The sequence below is a fragment of the Myripristis murdjan genome, chromosome 13 (genome assembly GCF_902150065.1).
Source record: "Myripristis murdjan chromosome 13, fMyrMur1.1, whole genome shotgun sequence".
In the NCBI taxonomy this organism is placed as follows: Eukaryota; Metazoa; Chordata; class Actinopteri; order Holocentriformes; family Holocentridae; genus Myripristis; species Myripristis murdjan.
This window is the reverse complement of record NC_043992.1, coordinates 35,898,754-35,918,632: the sequence shown is the minus strand read 5'-3', so window position 1 is coordinate 35,918,632 and position 19,879 is coordinate 35,898,754. Positions and strand designations below refer to the sequence as shown.

Below are 19,879 nucleotides of genomic sequence, written 5' to 3'. Positions count from 1 at the left end.
AAAAAGGATGCAATTAAAGAATCTCACCAGATGAAGCATGTCATAGATGGACTCTGAGGAGCGCTTGCTGTGCCTGCTGCTCCACTTCAGGACAGACATGGCCGGGTGCAGGCGGACAGTCAGAGACAGTCAAAGTGTCAACCGAGAGACTCCAGCCTTGGGAAAGTGTCACTTCTACACTGCTGCGCCTCTCCAAAACATTTCTCCACCCTTCCTCCTTCCCTTTCTCGTCTCGTTAGAAGAAAAAAAAAAAAAAAAAAAAAAAAAGGAGACGGTGTGTTGTGGTGGTCGTGATGAAGGATGACAGCCAAGTAAAGCTGCTCAGCCTCCTCCTCTCCGCCCACCAGCACTTACAGCCTTCCAACTCCCCTCCTTCGCCTTCAGAATCTGCTGTAGTACTCTGTCACTAATATTCTGCCGTGCAGCTCTCTCTCTCTCTCTCTCTCTCTCTCTCTCTCTGTCGCCTCTACAGACGGGCAAAACTCAAGACGCACAGTGTGCGAGTGAGGGGATCTGGCCAACTCCGGCAGCACTGCAAACGAGCCCAGATAATCCTCCAGACCGGAGAGAGAGAGAGAGAGAGAGCATAGGGGAGGAAAAGGAGCAGGAGAGGATGGAGTCTCCTCTTCAAGGTTGCGGTGGAGCAGGATTGGCTGGGCGAGCCACACCGCAGTGGAATATAAATGCAGGATTTCAGGAATAGGGGGAGAGAGATGGGGAGAGGGGAAGTGCAAGGGAGCTGGCTGCAGGAGAGTCTGCACGGGAGCGTCTTCTGCAGCAAGCGAACGGATCCAGGGGACGATCTGAGGCGAACGTGTTGGCCATCACAGCCTTTATAGACGTGGTGATAAATGCACTAATCCCCTCAACAGACAGGGTGCATTCTGGGAACTGCCTTGAATCTGTCAGCTAGCAGTAAGGCCTTGTCCACTGTCACCGTCATGGATCCTCTTGCACTGCTACATGTCATCTGACATGCAGCGCATCACACGAGTGTTGCAATTTACTATTTTTGCTGTATCCACTTCCCGTCAGCCCGCCTTGTCCACTTCTGGTTCAGTTAGTGATTTCCAGCATTTCCCACAATTACTCATGACAGCCTTCCAGAGAGCTGGCAGGAACCTGCTGCATTCACCTGTGTGTGTGTGTGTGTGTGTGTGTGTGTGTGTGTGTGTGGAGGTGTGGAGGTGGAGAGAGCAGTAGCCCTTACTCTTTGATTCTGGAGGCCTGACACCACAACCTCAAGTTTCAGACAGGTGATTTTCTTTGCCTGTCTATGTCGGATGAAGCCGCGCTGCAAATACCTGAACGTGACATCACATCGCCTGTGTTCAGTCCGGTAACCACGGGAACAGAAAAACAGCACGACCGCCAAATAATAAAGCAATACATCACCAATACGTGTTTTATAATATGCTTTAAGGAGACTTTTTGCACCCTAAAGAGTCCATAAGTACGCTTTTTTTTTTCTGTCATAACAAAATGACCACAGTGTTTCTGCAGCACTTTGACCGAGCTGATCAATATGGATGAGTCAACGTTTTGGCCGGGCGCTGAGATTTGTGGCTCACTGTGCCAGCATATTTTATCTGGAAGTGAAACTCCCTGATGTGTCAGAGTCACTGCAGTTCCTTTGTTGCCAGCAGAGGTCAACTTAAGGTACACGTTACTTATAGAGGCTGTATATGTAGGCCTCGGCTGTCCGAACAAGCTGCGAGGGAGCAAACACGGGAGAAACACACTGACACACATACACTGCTCACAAAAAGTTAGGGATATTTGGCTTTCGGGTGAAATTTATGGAAAATGTAAAAAGTTCACGCTAAAGTGATATTATATCATGAAAGTAGGGCATTTAAGTAGAAGCATACACTGGTGATTTCCTCATCTCAAACAATTTCTTGAAACAAAAGCCAACAACACACTGCAAAAACTTATTTCAAGTCAAAAATGTCTTATTACTAGTCAAAATATCTCATTACACTTAAAATAAGACATGATCACCTCAGAAGTAACTTGTTTTTAGACATTTGTCTCTTGTTTCAAATGAAAATTTGCTTGAAACAAGTGAAAATTTGCTTGTTTCATTGGCAAAATTTGTTTCTTGTTTCTAGCTAATTTTCACTTATTTCAAGTGAATTTTCACTTTTTCCCACTGGCAATTTTTTCCAATGAAACAAGCAAATTTTCACTTGTTTCAAGTGAAGATATTTTGACTAGAAATAAGACATTTTTGACTTGAAATAAGACAAATAATCTTGGTAAGATTTTGCGTTTTTGCAGTGCAGTGGTGGATATACCACAACAAAAAATGTCAGTGTCAATAACTTGTCATGTGCCCTTGAGCATCAATTACAGCTTGACAACGACGTCTCATGCTGTTCACAAGTCGACTTATTGTCTGCTGAGGCATGGCATCCCACTCTTCTTGAAGGGCGGCCCTCAGGACATTGAGGTTCTGGGGTACAGAGCTCCGAGCCTCTACACGGCGACTCAGCTGATCCCATAGGTTTTCTATGGGATGCAGGTCTGAGAAAGTGCAGGCCACTCCATCTGAGGTACCCCAGTCTCCAGCAGCCGTTCCCTAATGATACGACCTCGATGAGCTGGAGCATCAAACATCTGATGTGAATTTTGCCGTTAAACTCCTTGTTAGAGAACAGCAACTTGTGCAAAAAGTACTGAAACACTGAACAGTTGGACATGTGCATTCAAAAGTTTACAGAAGGTCACATTAAGTTCACCTGTAAAGGTTATAATGCATTTTAGGTTCATCCTGAAATTTCACCCGAAAGCCGAATATCCCTAACTTTTTGTGAGTAGTGTATGTAAAACAGTTCAGCTCCACTTCAAAGATATGCCTCTGACCGTTTATTCTTTCACGTTGATAACTCTACATGCAGAAAATATTCACTCCCAGACTCACCTCCTCTCTGTCAACGCCCAAAAAGTGAACAGGTGAATGCGATCACATTTAATTTAAACTAGCACTGCCACCTGAGCTCTGGTGAACACGCCCATCGTGCCCGGACTTAAACACGTGGCTCGCACATCACCGCTCGCCCCTTCAAAGCCCTGACCTCCAGCTCAAACTCTAGCCGGGCTCGCTTTGAGCTTCCGAGTGGCGCTCAGACCTTCTCCTGGAGCTCCTCTCCGCCACTTAAACTTCTCCAAATTACAGTGACATTTCAATTGTCACTGGGATGACGAAAACTTGGAGCCGCGAGGAGTTGACAAGACAGAAAATAGCCGCCAAGGCGTTGATGGGGCGCTTCTAAGGGTGTGCAAGGGGGGGAGCTTGTCATAACACCGCCAAAAATGGATCACTTAGCGAAACACTGTTATCATTTCGCTCTGTTATTAGAGCGCTCGTGGTGCAAATCCACCCAAAGTCATTACCGCATTTCAGATAGAAAGACTTTAATCTTCGCTCATCTCTGAGCTTTGATATTTTTAACGTGCGGCCACCCCTGCCCCTCTCCAGCTGATTCATCGAATGCTTTCAGTGCCACACAAAAGAGAAAGTATGCCCATAACTTAATGATTCATCTGCAGACATCTACCCTCAGATAGAGGTGGGACAGTCAGCACAAAAAAAAGTGAGAAAGCTGAGAAAGACACAAGGCACAAATTAACAAAGGAAGATAAAAAAAAAAAAAAAAAAAAAAAAAAAAACACCGCCACAACCTTAACTGTGATTGAAGGTTACATTAATATTTTAAAGTTTTTTTTTTTTACTGTATTTTTTACTGTATCTATAATAGAAAAGTACACGGATGTTAGATAATAGCTACAACAAACTACAAGATGACATCCTTCCTGTAACATTTCATGAACAGGAACCCGGTGGCCTTTTGAAGACTTCTGACTCTGCAGACTGTCAATCTGCGCGTTGCTGTAAGCAGAAGACGCTTTAATCTCATTCAGATGTTAGTTTTTTTCTTTTTTTTTTTTATTTAATTCTCTGAGGCTGTCTTTACACAGCTTAAGAAGAATTTGTCATCTTGTTAGCCACGGCACTGGGGGATCCGCTTTACTTGAATAGAAAAAAAAACACGGCTTTTTAGTTTCATTTAACTCCTATTTTGTCATGAGGTTGTTTTTTTTTTTTTTTTTTTTCTCCCTCTTTAGTTGTGGTTGTCCCAGCCAATTGCGTTCTGTCTTCTGGTGCATGCCTGCTAATTTACGTTCTCCAGAGTTAATGTGAAAATTCCTTCATTAAATGATCTTAATCACGACGCATAATCACGTAATTAGAGGGGCAAGCTTCATCGCAGAGGCATCCATCGAGAAGCTCTTACATCCAAAGTGAGTAAGTTGTCTCATGTCTAGAAGTTGCTGTGGCTTGTTCGATAAATGCACGGGATAAACCTCATTCAGCTATGTGTTAATGCACTCCGGGCGGCTAAAATTGAATTTACAAGCCGTGTAAAGGAAGAGAAGGAAATCATTCAGCTTCACAATGCCGATACCTTAAGACTGTTCTGATCTGCCAATTTGCCGGGATTTGCAATATCATGTCGGAGGTGACTGACTGCAGTTAAAATGCTGATGCAGACCGATTGCCAAAAAGTTGTGGTTTTCGCACCTGGATGCAATGTAATGTAATCTAACGTCATGTAAATATGGAGACTGTGCTGCTTCTGTAACCAAAGCTACATGAGCCAGAGGCAGATGGCATATTAGAAACAGCCAACTCTCCTTAAGTACTCTTTTTTTTTTTTTTTTACATAACAGCGAGCTGAATAAGAAGCTCTGAAGGACAAGGACAAGGGCAGAAAACGAGGAGGGGAGCCAGGCAGATCCTATGAAAGATGTGCCATCAAGACATTTTCCTAGGAGGCTGTTGATGCATAGCACACGGTGAGATTCAATCAAACTCCTAAAATAAAAAATAAAAAAAAGTAATGAAATCATGTTCTTACCTTTTTGCATTCATCAGCCTCACTGAAGATTTCAGAGTCATCATCCAAACTGTCTCCTGAGCTCTCCAGCAACAGTCCCACCCCGTCATCAAGGATTTCCTCTGCAGCAGCACAAAAAAAAAAAAAAAAAAAAAAAAAAAAAAAAAACACAAACAAGCCATAGTCAGCTTTCCTGCAACCAAATCTCACCGCAATCTTTTAATCTAATGGCTTTCTAGGGTTGCTGTCCTCCGAGACGGGCCCAATTAATAGTTCAAAGAAATGTATAGGATTTATTTCACAAAGTTCCATTGAGTGCCCTTTCTAAGCCGGGCGCCTGAAATGAAGGGCACTGAACCCATTTTGAACAGACATGAATGAAAGATGTGGCCTTTTCCCACGCACTGGCTGGACAAGACAAATTAGGAAACAAATGAGAATGGCAAGTGTACCCTTTGTGCCTCGAAATGTCTATTACAAATCAATGAAGCTTCTTTAAAAAAAAAAAAAAAATGCATGAAATTTAAGGCTGCACAAGGCCCAGTTTTTATGTAAAAGAAATACACCTGTCTCATCAGCCTAAATCACTTAGTGGGACGGCAGCCAAGAACAGCCCATCCTCCCTAACTGAGGCTCAGCAGATGGACCAAAATGAAATTCAGGTATCGGGTATGGACAACGGTGCACATGGAAAAAAAAAAAAAGCAAAAAAATCAAAGCGTAAGAAGCGCCTCCTAAACCGCAGCGAGCAAACACTCTGTGTCTCTGCGCCTTTGGTCTCCTTTGGTGTAAAGCATCGCAGACTAAGCCACGCTGGTAAACATCAATGTGCAGCATGCTGGGTGGATTTTAAGACTCCACTTTGCGGGATTCCTAGGTATTGATGTTTGAATTTTCCGAGCGGTTGGACCCACAAATGAGAACAGCTGCCTTGGTGCCGTTTCAAATAACTGAAAAAAAAAAACTGGGTAACTAATCATCCATCTCTTCAGCAAAGTCAAACTATTTCAATTATTTAGATAGACGGTGTTTGCCCGCAGACCTCCCCTTCAGTGTAGTCTAGTGTTGCAAAGGGGTGGAAAGTTACCGGTAAATTTCCTGGAAAGTTTCCGAAAATGACCGTGGGAATTTTCGCTCATGAATATTGGAAATTTTCAGGAGATTTTTGCTGTCACGTTTTTTCCAATTTTTCCGAAAATTCCCGGGAAAATTCGGCTCGGGAATTTTGGGAATTTTCGTTTTTTTTTTTTTTTGTCATCAATTTGAATGAGGTTTTTAAAAAGTTTCCATGGAAATTCAAGTTTGGGAATTTTGGAAATTTTTGTTTCTGTTGTTAAGGTGAATGGGGCAATAATAAACAATAATCAATAAAATGAATGTCAGCATCAATATCACCACTGTTTTTAGTTGCTGAGGGGGACATACAGTGCTGTGAAAAAGTATTTGCCCCCTTTCTGATTTCTTATTTTTTTGCATATCTGTCACACTTAAATGTTTCAGATCATCAAACAAATTCTGATATTAGACAAAGATAACCTGAGTAAATATAAAATACAGTTTTTAAACACACCAGCAAGTCCACCTCTGAATGGCTTAAAAAAAAAACAAAAACAAAATGAAGGTTTTGGAGTGGCCTAGTCAAAGTCCAGACTTAAATCCAATTGAGATACTGTGGCATGACCTTAAACAGGCCTTAACCCCCCAATTAGGCTGAATTCAAACATTTCTGTAAAGAAGAGTAGGCCAAAATTTCTCCACAGCGATGTAAAAGACTTATTGCCAGTTATAAAATTCCCGAAAATTCGCTGGAAATTCATTATAATGTAACATGTTTGCATGCATATCTGCTTAAAACAAACCAAAATGTTTATTATGTATACATGTATATGATCGAGTGAATGCAGTGAATATTCCTACCTGAAAATTCCCGGAAAATTCCTGTTTATTCCCATTAATTTCCGAAAATTCCCATTTTGCAACACTAGTGCAGTCACGTGGGCAACACTTTGCGGCGCCTCTCACCTTGACTCTGGGAGAAGATGTCGGTGTAGAGGTCCTCTTCGGCGTCGGAGCGGCGTGGCGGCAGGTAGCAGAGTTGACGGCGGTCCACGGAGGGCAAGGTGTTGACGGTCAGGGCCAGCGAGGCTTGCGAGAACGCCGCCTTCATGTCGGAGAAGTTGAGACTGTGGGAGTCTTTTCCGTTCAGCTGGAGTATCTCGTCGCCTGCGTTGAGCCCTGCAGAGAGCACAACGCCGTCAGCCGCAGTTCAGTGCACTGTCTGTCACGCTGCAAAAAGTCAAAATCTTACCAAGATTATTTGTCTTATTTCAAGTCAAAAATGTCTTATTTCTAGTCAAAATATCTCATTACACTTAAAATGAGACAGGATCAGCTCGGAAATAACTTGTTTTTAGACGATTTTCACTTGTTTCAAGCTAATTTTCACTTAAAACAAGTGAAAATTAGCTTGAAACAAGAAACAAATTTTGCCAATGAAACAAGCACATTTTCACTGCAAAAACTCAAAATCTTACCAAGATTATTTGTCTTATTTCAAGTCAAAAATGTCTTATTTCTAGTCAAAATATCTCATTACACTTAAAATGAGACAGGATCAGCTCGGAAATAACTTGTTTTTAGACGATTTTCACTTGTTTCAAGCTAATTTTCACTTAAACAAGTGAAAATTAGCTTGAAACAAGAAACAAATTTTACCAATGAAACAAGCACATTTTCACTGCAAAAACTCAAAATCTTACCAAGATTATTTGTCTTATTTCAAGTCAAAAATGTCTTATTTCTAGTCAAATTTACTTCTGAGGTGATCATGTCTTATTTTAAGTGTAATGAGATATTTTGACTAGAAATAAGACATTTTTGACTTGAAATAAGACAAATAATCTTGGTAAGATTTTGCGTTTTTGCAGTGTTTACTTGTGACACAAGTGAACAAGTGAAAATTTGCTTGTTTCATTGGCAAAATTTGTTTCTTGTTTCAAGCTAATTTTCACTTGTTTGAAGTAAATTTTCACTTGAAACAAGTGAAAATCATCTAAAGACAAGTTATTTCTGAGGTGATCATGTCTTATTTTAAGTGTAATGAGATATTTTGACCAGAAATAAGACATTTTGACTTGAAATAAGACAAATAATCTTGGTAAGATTTTGGCTTTTTGCAGTGCACGCCCTCCACACTGAACAGTTTCCACTTTCCTGAAGACGTGAGGCTGTAATAATAATCAATCTCACTCTCAGCTCAGATTAATTAGTCTTCTTAACGCTAATTAAGATGATGAGAGCGTGTGAGAGCTGAAAATTGTGAAAAGGTTAAAGGAAAATCTAATCTTCTATATTCTTACAGTGTTGTGCATCATCATTTTGTGTTGTTTAGTGTCTTCCGTGTGTTATTTTGTTGTTTGTTCATCCTGCCTCATCCACCTCCATTCCTGTTACTGATTTTCTATCTTTCCCAGAGTAATAGGCAACCAGGTATGAATGTTATCCTTCAGCTGTGGCTTGCAGGTAGGTGGGGAGAGTGACAGCAGCAGCACAGTAAGAGCAAGAGTGTTGATGATTTGCATAAAGAAAATGCCAGACGTACGCCTTACCCAGAAGGCAGCAGCTCTTATGGCGATTGCATTCTGGCCTATTGCGGCTATTGCTTATGAATGAATCGTTACAGTGGATTTCTCCATGCGTAATGATTTAATGTTGCCAAATGGCGAGTCGCATAAGAAACCCTCGCCTGTTGACTCGGTGCAGCTGACACCAGAAGCTGACATGCAGTGTTTTAGATTACTCAGCATGATAATGCTTTCCGCCTCTATCGCAGCGAGGCTGGAGTAATGCCTGTCGGATGTGATGCCATCAGTGTTTGGCTCCTTATTCACAGAAATAAGAAAAACACACCACCGCTCAGCAAAATGGGCCCAGAAATGCAAGGTTCACTGCCAAAAAGCTATTTTTTAAACTGTGTTTAGTGTTTAGTGTGGATTTTTCTTTCCTAAAAAGTAATCCGATCCACAAAACTGACAGCAGATATACTGTGTCTCTATATGCGCTTTGCTTTGGAATAACAATAGTCCTCTCTGCTCAAGTATGGAGCAGAGTTCACCTTCGTCTTCGTCTTTCCTTTTCTTTTCCTTTCAGAGCCATGAGCATGACCCACTTCTCGATGCCCTGTGAAATGTCAGCCGCAGACACAGAGGAGGTTTCCCCCACAGGCTAGCATGGGCTCAGCCTGCAGCAAACAGCACATGCGAGGCTGTTAACAGATGTAATATCGACCGCTGCAGATCTCTGCATCGCTCAACCTGGACTCTACCGACGTGAGTCAGCTGGAGCAAGGTGTCATATTCAATATCCCGCTTCACAAAGCCCTGCGAGATTGAGCCTGGCTAAGATTATCGTAATCACCTCGAGGCCTTGGTGTTCTTCAAGACCCTTTGTGCCAATGAATAAAAATGCGCCAACTCACTTCTAAAAAGAGAAACAATAACGCGGTATCTTCCCCAAGATGACAAAAAAGCTCCATTTTCAAATCATATGCAGAAGTTTTCTCTTAAGGGCAGAATGGGGAAACGGCTGGAGGAAATTACAGCAGAGCCCTTTTTCCGAGGCGCCATCTCATCAGTTTTATCACTTCACAGAAACAGATTGAGTGTGGAGGAAGTTCATTTGACTCGAAAGGAAGGGTAATGAACCTTTGGCGAAGGCTAATCCACCCGCCTTCACGTCGGTGATGTAGAGCTGCTGCACTCCGTCCTCCTCCACGACCGAAATGGAGAAACCTGGAGGAGGAAAGGAGGAGAGGGGAGAGAGGCAGAGAAAGAGAGGGGGAGACGGAGAGAGAGAGCGAGAGAGAGAGAGTGCAAGTGAGTGAGAGTCTTACATAAAACGCAGCAGAGGGATTTTTGCAACACAGATGGGAATGCGGCTCAGAAAATATCAGGTCAGGTTATAGGTGGAGGAATAGCATTCAAGCTCAAAGCAACAGTGCAACAAAAGAAAACATTCATTGCCTCTTCACTGAAAAGCCAATTATCTGAACATGAATATCTACAGGATAATCCCCACTCTGAATAAAAGAACACGGCATAATTCAAATTGTTCGTACCGTAACCAATCATGCAGGATTCGTCACGGTCAAACTGGATGACTTTTGTTATTTTGGAACACAGCTCAATTTCTTTGTAAAGCTGTGAAGAGAAGGAAAAAACGGAGTTATTATATAAATCATACAACAATGGCCTACTTTCTGCATATTCTGGTGGGTGGGTGGGTTATTGACAACATGAAAAGGGAGCATTTATTTCCTGTATTCTGAGATTGGAAAGCTCAAGGAAACTCTTTATGCAGGATGACGCGTCTGAACACGGGATGTAAATACAGAAGTCATTACAGATTTCCTTTATTAAAGCTCAGTATAAATGGATTTATGTTCTGGTGCATGATACAAGGCAGTGCTCTGGTGGAAACGTATGGAGCCGAACAGATAAAAATAAACCATTTAAATAAACCTATTAATAATTCACAGCACATGACGCTCTGCGGCCCGCGGCTCCCCGCGTCTTGTGATCCCTCGCCTTTACATGAAACGCGTCTTCGACCTCATCGGCCCCAAAAGCCTGAATGAGCGCCTGTAGACTCAAAAGAGCTCCGAGACTGAGAGATAAGATCATGTCCAAGAGGCCGGACGACACATACCAAGTCGCACACATCCTCCTCTGGTTTGGGAATGTAGAACTGCACTTGGTTTTCTATCAGGAATTTGAGTCGCAAATAGTGCTTGGTGGGATCCAGCTGGTGAGCCTGTGGGAAGCGGAGCAAAGGGGACAGAGAGGATTGGTGACCTAAGACCATAATTTCACAGCAGCTTAACAAAAAAAATGGTTTTGGCAGATGAAAATGTAGATCAAACAACACATTAAAAAAATTTGACCATAAACTCATACCAGTTTCAACAGGACATTTATTTATTTATTTTTATTTTTAATTTAATTTTATTATTATTATTATTATTTAAATTTAATTTAATTTAATTTAATTTAATTTTTATATATATATATATATTTTTTATTTTTATTTTTTTTTATTTATTTTTTTTTTTCTTCCCTATGTCATGCATGTTTGTATTTTTTTGTTGTGTGTGCTCCCTTTGTTGCGGAACTAATTGCCCCCATTGGGGACAAATAAACATATACTGATTGATTGATTGATTAATCTGCTATCATATCATCATATGATAGCAGATTATTTTCTATTCCCTTTCTTACTTCTACTTATTTGTACTTATTGTATGTTGCTGTATATGAATGAAATCTTTAATACGGACTCGTGGTCCATAGAAACACAGACATGGATACATATAGACATATCACATTAAAAACAGCGTCACAAAAATGAATACAAAGGAAAATTTAGGTTGTATATTGTATATAGGAATGTTATATATACTTTCTGTTTTTATTTTGTTTTTTATCTATTTTATTCTCTCTATTTTTTACTTGCACAGTGCTGGAGTTGTTGCAATCACATTTTACTGCTGCTATACCCGTACATTCATGCATGTGACGAATAAAAATATTGAATCTTGAATCATATAAATAGACCCTGTGGAGCTTTGGCTTACCATAAAGTTCAATTTACAGTTCACTAGGTGGCAACTCTAAGAGCAATTTAATTATTTTGGAACGACTGAATATGATTTGAGTCTATCAACTTTGCCTCAAATAAAGGATTCCACTCCATAAAATGCTTTCATATGCATTACAGTAAACAAACATGCAGCCATGTAAGACTACCTAGAGTAACTTCAACAATATTTATTCTAATAATGTTGACAAATATAAGGTCCAATTAAAAGTATTCTGTTAGATCACTGCAAAACATTTTTTTTCTAGAATTGTGACTGATTATATTCAAAGCATTTCAGAGCGATTCAGGACGAACTTGGAGCAATACACTCTAATTATTTCTTATAGTGGCTCCATGCATTCAAATTAGCTGCGTTTATAATTGATGCATCACCACCATGTGTGACCTGCCACATGCCCACTCACAGACATCACTGCAGTGAAAAGTGAGCCGCGGGTCGGGTCAGGTCATTAGAGGCCGGGCACGGTTACCTTGCAGATGGTTTCCAGGACACACAGTGCCGACTCCCCTGGCTGGATGATGGTTAGTACAGGCTGGTCATTTGGCAAACACACCCACGAAGGGGTCAGGTGGTCGGGGACCCACATGTCACTTTCCGTGCTGGGCCGAGGAAGGCTTTTCACAGTTCCGTCATCGCTTTTCTATCAACAGAAAGGCAAAATGCGATTGTGGGACAGACTTATTTTTCACAACACACTGCAAAAACTCAAAATCTTACCAAGAATATTTGTCTTATTTCTAGTCAAAATATCTCATTACACTTAAAATAATACATGATCACCTCAGAAGTAACTTGTTTTTAGACAATTTTCACTTGTTTCAGGTGAATTTTCTTGAATTTGCTTGTTTCATTGGCAAAATTTGCCCTATTTTAAGTGTAATGAGATTTTTGACTAGAAATAAGACAAATATTCTTGGTAAGATTCTGAGTTTGTTGAGTGTGCTGAGTGTGTCGCACTGCAAAGGTTTGATTAAGATGGCTAATAACTCCGCTGCTGTGATTTAATGACTGCGCTGAGGTGGTGCTTTCCTGCTACCTTCCAACTAAATGGCCGCCATCGATACATCACCAGCCGGCTCGCAATATGTCTTCGAAACAGTAAAGCCCATTATTGTATGTTTGCTTTAGACGAGTGAAAGAAACCTTGGCAAAGAACCTCTGCTGTGCACGAGTATCCATCATGCACGGCAGAGCCTTTGGTCCTCTGCTCTGCTGCTTCGTCAGGGAACAACAGGGACTAATATTTCATGATGCACCATAGTTTTCTGAGGCAAAACTACTGATCTTCCCACCGATCAAGGCTGATACTGACATGGATATGCATTTTTGGAAGAACTGTATTACATAATGCAGGTGCAAACCAGACCAAGCTTTTCCTGAAAGGCACAAGACAATGTCAGCTGTTGGTAATTTTAGAGCTGAAACTTCTAGAAGAAACACACCATTTTCACAATCAGGAGTACAGATAATATCGTCAATGCCGGTGCTGTGTCCCTGATTTTACTGACATCGACGCTGATCAGAGTTTCAGCTGAATTACTCCCCATTATTTCCCGAGCTACGCCTCACTTTCAGCTCGGTGCAAACTGTGGGAGTGATTGATGCGGCCTTACCATGTGTTCCTTGGCAGGATCAACATACATGCCATCTACAAGCTTTTTCACTGGCTCCTCGCCGTCAGCAAAGACCTGCAGGAAAAAAGAGAAGGTCATCTGGTCGTTGTTCAAGCGGACTCTTGGAGGGTAAAGTGCTACAGGAGGAGGGAAGAGGATATTTATATGAACAAGTAAAGAGAAATCCTTGTGTGGTAATTGCGGGGTAATTTGATTGATCGCTGTGGCTCAAATCACACGTCGGTTTCTATTTGAGAGAGGAAGACGTTGCAGACCTGGTTGATGCTGGGATGGGCTTTTGTCTTTTTCTTTGAGGTAGTGTCCAGCCCCCACAGGGAGGAGAATCTGCTCTTGCGCTTGCTGGAGGAGCGGGACATGGCCTGTGTGCGCCGCCTCACCCCGCTCTCGGTGCGAGCTGCCACCTGCGACAGCAAAACAGCTCAATCAGCGCTCCAACGGGCCGAACGTGGCGCCGAGGACACATCTGTTAGACCTCATTACACATCACACATTATGCAAAACGACACAGGCAGCCATCAATCAGGTCACATGTTATTTATATAGCACATTTCATACAGGACCGGGGCGATAAATATTAGCATTTATCGTCTCTCAGTAGAATCATATGGCGATGATATGGTGATTTTTGCTGTCAAATTGATGTTAACAAGGAATTTCTTTATTTCTAAACTCTGGCAAAATGAGGCATGGGACGTCTCTGACATCATACCTCACATTCAGCATTCAGTTGAACATTAATTTGATTATTAACATGTGGTTTTGCATGAGTCATATCGTGATACTGGCAAATAATGATCACAAAATATTGGACTGTCATAATAATATCAATATATCACTGTATAGCCAAGCCCCACAGTCGAACAATCTAAAGTGCTTTATAATAGAAAAGTGTGCAATATGTATTTAATTTTATATACAGTACAGACCAAAAGTTTGGACACACCTTCTCATTCAATGCGTTTTCTTTATTTTCATGACTATTTACATTGTAGATTCTAACTGAAGGAATCAAAACTGTGAATGAACACATGTGGAGTTATGTACTTAACAAAAAAGGTGAAATAACTGAAAACATGTTTTATATTCTAGTTTCTTCAAAATAGCCACCCTTTGCTCTGATTACTGCTTTGCACACTCTTGGCATTCTCTCGATGAGCTTCAAGAGGTAGTCACCTGAAATGGTTTTCACTTCACAGGTGTGCCTTATCAGGGTTAATTAGTGGAATTGCTTGCTTTATCAATGGGGTTGGGACCATCAGTTGTGTTGTGCAGAAGTCAGGTTACTACACAGCCGACAGCCCTATTGGACAACTGTTAAAATTCATATTATGGCAAGAACCACTCAGCTAACTAAAGAAAAACGAGTGGCCATCATTACTTTAAGAAATGAAGGACAGTCAGTCTGGAAAATTGCAAAAACTTTAAATGTGTCCCCAAGTGGAGTCGCAAAAACCATCAAGCGCTACAACGAAACTGGCACACATGAGGACCGACCCAGGAAAGGAAGACCAAGAGTCACCTCTGCTTCTGAGGACAAGTTCATCTGAGTCACCAGCCTCAGAAATCGCAAGTTAACAGCAGCTCAGATCAGTGACCAGATAAATGCCACACAGAGTTCTAGCAGCAGACCCATCTCTAGAACAACTGTTAAGAGGAGACTGCGCCAATCAGGCCTTCATGGTCAAATAGCTGCTAGGAAACCACTGCTAAGGAGAGGCAACAAGCAGAAGAGATTTGTTTGGGCCAAGAAACACAAGGAATGGACATTAGACCAGTGGAAATCTGTGCTTTGGTCTGATGAGTCCAAATTTGAGATCTTTGGTTCCAACCGCCGTGTCTTTGTGAGACGCAGAAAAGGTGAACGGATGGATTCCACATGCCTGGTTCCCACTGTGAAGCATGGAGGAGGAGGTGTGATGGTGTGGGGGTGTTTTGCTGGTGACACTGTTGGGGATTTATTCAAAATTGAAGGCACACTGAACCAGCATGGCTACCACAGCATCCTGCAGCGACACGCCATCCCATCCGGTTTGCGTTTAGTTGGACCATCATTTATTTTTCAACAGGACAATGAGCCCAAACACACCTCCAGGCTGTGTAAGGGCTATTTGACCAAGAAGGAGAGTGATGGAGTGCTGCGGCAGATGACCTGGCCTCCACAGTCACCGGACCTGAACCCAATCCAGATGGTTTGGGGTGAGCTGGACTGCAGAGTGAAGGCAAAGGGGCCAACAAGTGCTAAACACCTCTGAGAACTCCTTCAAGACTGTTGGAAAACCATTTCAGGTGACTACCTCTTGAAGCTCATCGAGAGAATGCCAAGAGTGTGCAAAGCAGTAATCAGAGCAAAGGGTGGCTATTTTGAAGAAACTAGAATATAAAACATGTTTTCAGTTATTTCACCTTTTTTTGTTAAGTACATAACTCCACATGTGTTCATTCATAGTTTTGATTCCTTCAGTTAGAATCTACAATGTAAATAGTCATGAAAATAAAGAAAATGCATTGAATGAGAAGGTGTATCAACATATCACCTGTAAAACTGTACAGTAAGGACAGTTCCAATCGTGTTTTCAAACATCCACAGGGGCCCCAGTGTAATAAATAGTTAAGATATACATATATATGGCTGTCATGTCCATTTCACACATTGGCGTCACACACGTGCAGATTTTGACGCAGCACGGCGTTTCTAGGCTAGTTGTCCGACTGTAGAGGAGCGAGAGGAGTAAAATGTGTCTCGAAAATCTGCAGAATCAGGCGGTGAAACAGCAGCGCAAATGGACAAGCAAAGTGGAGGACCTTTCTCCTCGCATCAAGCACGCTCTAAACTGAACCCAGGCAGCCTCATTCTGTCTCTTTTTCGCTCCATCAACCTCTCTCAGCCCCTTTCTGACATATTGCTGATGCAGGTATTCGGGACGAGAGATGAGCAAATTAGAGAGGAGAGCGATGAAAGAGAGAGGCGAGGAGAACGAGAGAGCGCTCATACAAAGTGTCTCTTGTTAAGCATCCCATCCTGCTATCTCGCTGCTAAAACACCCACAAGCTCTGTAGCGCTGCGTAGGTGGTGAGAAAAAGACAAGGACCTTACTGCTCTGCCAGCGCGTCGCTAAAAAATCAAATAGATGTTTTCCACTGTTCCCAAGTCTTTTAGTGCTCCCGAGTACAAATTGATTACGTCGGTGCTGCTCACAGGGGGCCAGCGCTGAAACAAACCCTCCCCCCAACAGGTGCCGTGTGCGAGGCCCCGGCTCCAAAATAACACTCAACAGGCGGAACGTGGTTTCAGGGTGTTATTTTTTTTGGCTCTGAAATCAATTGTCCTGGCAGGAGAGGCGCTACCTGCATCCACCGGTTGCAAAATGGATTTTCAGGGAGATGGAAGTATTTTTAAGTAACGTTAAGGGTCATTTTTTAAAAAAGGTGCACTATGAGAAACTGCTGTGGGTGAAGTGAGGACGGTGAGATTCACATGACAACATTTTTGTTTAAAATCAGCCCCTAGCAATGTTGCACAGTGCACCTTGAAACCAACATCCTCTCACTGAAGCATACTTGAACGTGATGCTGACGCCTCCGATTCCCCAGCAAAATGCATAAAAATATAAATGTGAAATCAACTTAAACTGTCATATGTAATGTAAAGTTACACATAAATAAAATCTAACGAAGAAAGCTGAGTCACTGAAACCATTTAACAGAAATGAAGAAACAAAGAGGGGATCGTTACCAGAGCATGGAAGGAGGAGACAGAGAAAATGCCCAGTCGGCCCATGGCCAGCTTGGTGGGGCGGGAGGCGAAGGCCAGGAGGCGCTTGGGGTTGGGCAACTCTCCTCCCTGCAGGCTGGCCAGGTAGCACCTGAAGCGGAACAGATCCATGTGAAACTGCTCCAGGTTCTGCTCCCACAAGAAGATCTGCAGGGTGACACAGACATAAAAAAAAAACAAAAAAAAAAAAACACACACATCCAAGTTAACTGCTCATCTTGAAAACGATGATATCACAAAATTGGTGAATGCCAGCCTCGCTCTAAAAAAAATGCCTTTTGTTTGTAACCTTCAGGCTAAGATGGAGCGTTCCCTCTGTTCCCCCAGAAGCGATGTCACCAGCTTGCCCCAAGTGTTGCCAACCTGCTCTCTCTGTGCCTAATGGTTTGGTGTTTACAGGGGCAGTAGAGCAGGACATTGTGATTATTCATTGGGGCGTCCCCTCCCAGTCACGGTCCTGCACCGGTCTTTGGAAGAGGCGGCCAGCGCCATGGCGGAGGGCTCTGTATCACTGCCAAGTAGCCCAGAGATGACAGAGAAACAATACTGCACATTCCACTGGCAGGCAGAAGCTGGGAGCGTTTCAGCTTTCTAAGGAGCAGGCCTATTTCCATTGAGCGCCGCACAATGTGAAACCTGACACTGCCAAACCGTGCACTCCAAGCAGGCACAACCTAACCGATGGAACAAAGGCCATTTGATCTCCCTTTTCTGTAAACAGACCTATTAAAGACAGTATGAGCTTTGCAATTAATTGAGAGAATGGCAGGCTGATCGACCGGTGCCAACTGCATGGCAGCTTCAAAAAAAAAAAAAAAAAAAAAAAAGAAGCAACAAACAACTCGGTGTGCCAAGGTGTGTAGCTTTAGCAGCCTCTAGCGTTTGATGCCTCTAGGAGCACCACAGTCCCATCGCTTAGTCCCTCTCCTCTCTGCTGCCCACCTCAGCTTCATCTCTCTCTCTATCCCCACTTAGATGTGATCAGTGGAAAATGAAATGAACAAATGACTTGAATAAGCTTGGAAAACAGTGTGTTGTATTGTTACTGCAATAGCTGGGGGCCTGTCTGGGAAAAATAAGGAAAAAAAAAAAAACATGTTAGGTGGGAGAGTTGCACGGTTTCATCCCTGAGGTCAGGGTGATGGTAATGTGGTCACGTGACCTGGAGCTGTGATCCGAGAGCAGAACTCATATCCTTTGTAGTTTTTTATTCATACTGGCCGTGGTCTCTCAACCGCCTAAAAGAGAGGAAGGCCGACGGCGTGAGGGAGAAACGGGAGCAGGGTTCCCAACGTGGCCCTCATGTAAAATTCCATGACTGTTCTGTGACTTTCCGTAACGAGACGGGAGCTTTCACATGACCTAAAAATGTCATTTCCTTCCTGGTTTGTTAATGTTGTTCTTCAGCTCGGAAAAAGTTCTAAATGGGTAAATAGGCTGGTTTCCACCACACTTGGGACAGCTGTGGAGAAAAAAACAGCTAAAACCGCCGCCTGACGCCGTCACTTTAATCTCCCTGAAATCAGTGAAGAGAAGGTCGGCTGATGGTGTCTTTTAAGTAAATGTTCGGTTGTGAATTTCATTTCATTCTGGTATTGACAAAAAGATGGCAAGATTAAAAAAAAAAAAAAAAAAAAACAGCAGACAATATTTTTCCAGTTTTTGAAAGTTGTTCTGCTCATTCAGCTACATAATAGTGGCACATTTCGCATAATCTCCTCAGCATCTGTGTGTGGATCTGTGCTTTTGTCCTTCAGTATTTTGCAAAAATCCCAATTCTCTCAGTGCTTGACGGCAAAATGACTGAGGTAAAGTCACCGGTTATTAATAAGATCTATGTTGTAGCCCGGTCATGTTTTGGGTTCCTTCATTGAATCAGGTTGAGTCGAGATTCAAAAACATGGCATAACTTTAAGGGTTGCTTCATAAAAAAGATGACTGAATTTTAAAATGCTGAAAAAGAGAAAACTAAATGCAATGAATGCATGAAACAAAATATTTTCAGTAACACTTTACAATAGCAGTACAACAATTAACGTTACTTAACGTTAGTTAATGTTAGTTAATGCCATAATGGTTAATTAACTGTTAGTTAATGATTATTATGGCATTTACTAATGTTAATAATATCTACAATAACCCTTAAATAACATATAAATTAATACCTTAGCATGAACAGCATTAGTTAATGGTTAGTTAACTGTTACTTAATGTTTATTACGGCATTAACTAACATTAATTGTTGTACTCTTATTGTAAAGTGTTACCATATTTTCTAGTATATACCTGTACAGTGATGATTTTTTTTTTAAATAACAATCTCTGCTTTCCCTGACTTTGGCAGAAAGTTTAACAAATTCACAGATGTTCCCTTTCTGAAATGCACAGAATTCCACAATATTCCCACAGTTCCCTGAAAAGTGGGTGTGTGTTCTGAGTGGGAACCTTGTGAGACATAATAAACACCAGGGAAAGAGTGAGAGACTAAATGAAAGAATGGAGATGGAGAACCCTACCTGCTCCAGGATCGTCTTCCTCTTCTTGGTGTCGGTGACGGCCGACAGCTGCATGTCTCCCATCTTCTTCATCTTCTCGTCCATGTCGATCTTCTGCTCCAGCTTCTTGATCTCGGCCCGCAGCAGCCGCACCGTGTCCTCTCGGTGGTGCTGGCGGGCGACGGCGGTGGCACAGGCCGAGTGGATGGCTGTGATCCAGTTTTCCAGCTCTGTCTGGCTGCAGGTCTGCGTGGGGGGGGGGGGGGGGGGGGGGGGGGGGGGGGGGGGACAGGCAGGGTTCAGAGGTCAGACAGGAGAGGTGTGGAGCTGTCAGTAAATGGGCCACCAGACGAGGCGGCCACATAAAAAAAATAATAAATGAAAAAACAGCTGCTTGTGACTGGCTTTGGCTTAAA

General features: G+C 42.3%; 1 protein-coding gene across 1 annotated transcript in view; it reads right to left on the bottom strand.

Annotated features, from left to right (window-relative positions):
- LOC115370070 (T-lymphoma invasion and metastasis-inducing protein 1-like) overlaps window positions 1-19,879 on the bottom strand; it is a 66,957-nt gene that overhangs the window by 14,987 nt on the left and 32,091 nt on the right. Inside the window, exons 6-15 of the mRNA XM_030066889.1 lie at window positions 19,485-19,709; window positions 16,930-17,115; window positions 13,451-13,597; window positions 13,176-13,250; window positions 12,032-12,202; window positions 10,611-10,715; window positions 10,021-10,102; window positions 9,608-9,694; window positions 6,927-7,139; window positions 4,926-5,026 (exon numbers count right to left, since the gene is read on the bottom strand). Of these exons, the coding sequence (XP_029922749.1) occupies window positions 4,926-5,026; window positions 6,927-7,139; window positions 9,608-9,694; window positions 10,021-10,102; window positions 10,611-10,715; window positions 12,032-12,202; window positions 13,176-13,250; window positions 13,451-13,597; window positions 16,930-17,115; window positions 19,485-19,709 (1,392 nt within the window). The remainder of the gene's footprint in view (window positions 1-4,925; window positions 5,027-6,926; window positions 7,140-9,607; window positions 9,695-10,020; window positions 10,103-10,610; window positions 10,716-12,031; window positions 12,203-13,175; window positions 13,251-13,450; window positions 13,598-16,929; window positions 17,116-19,484; window positions 19,710-19,879) is intronic.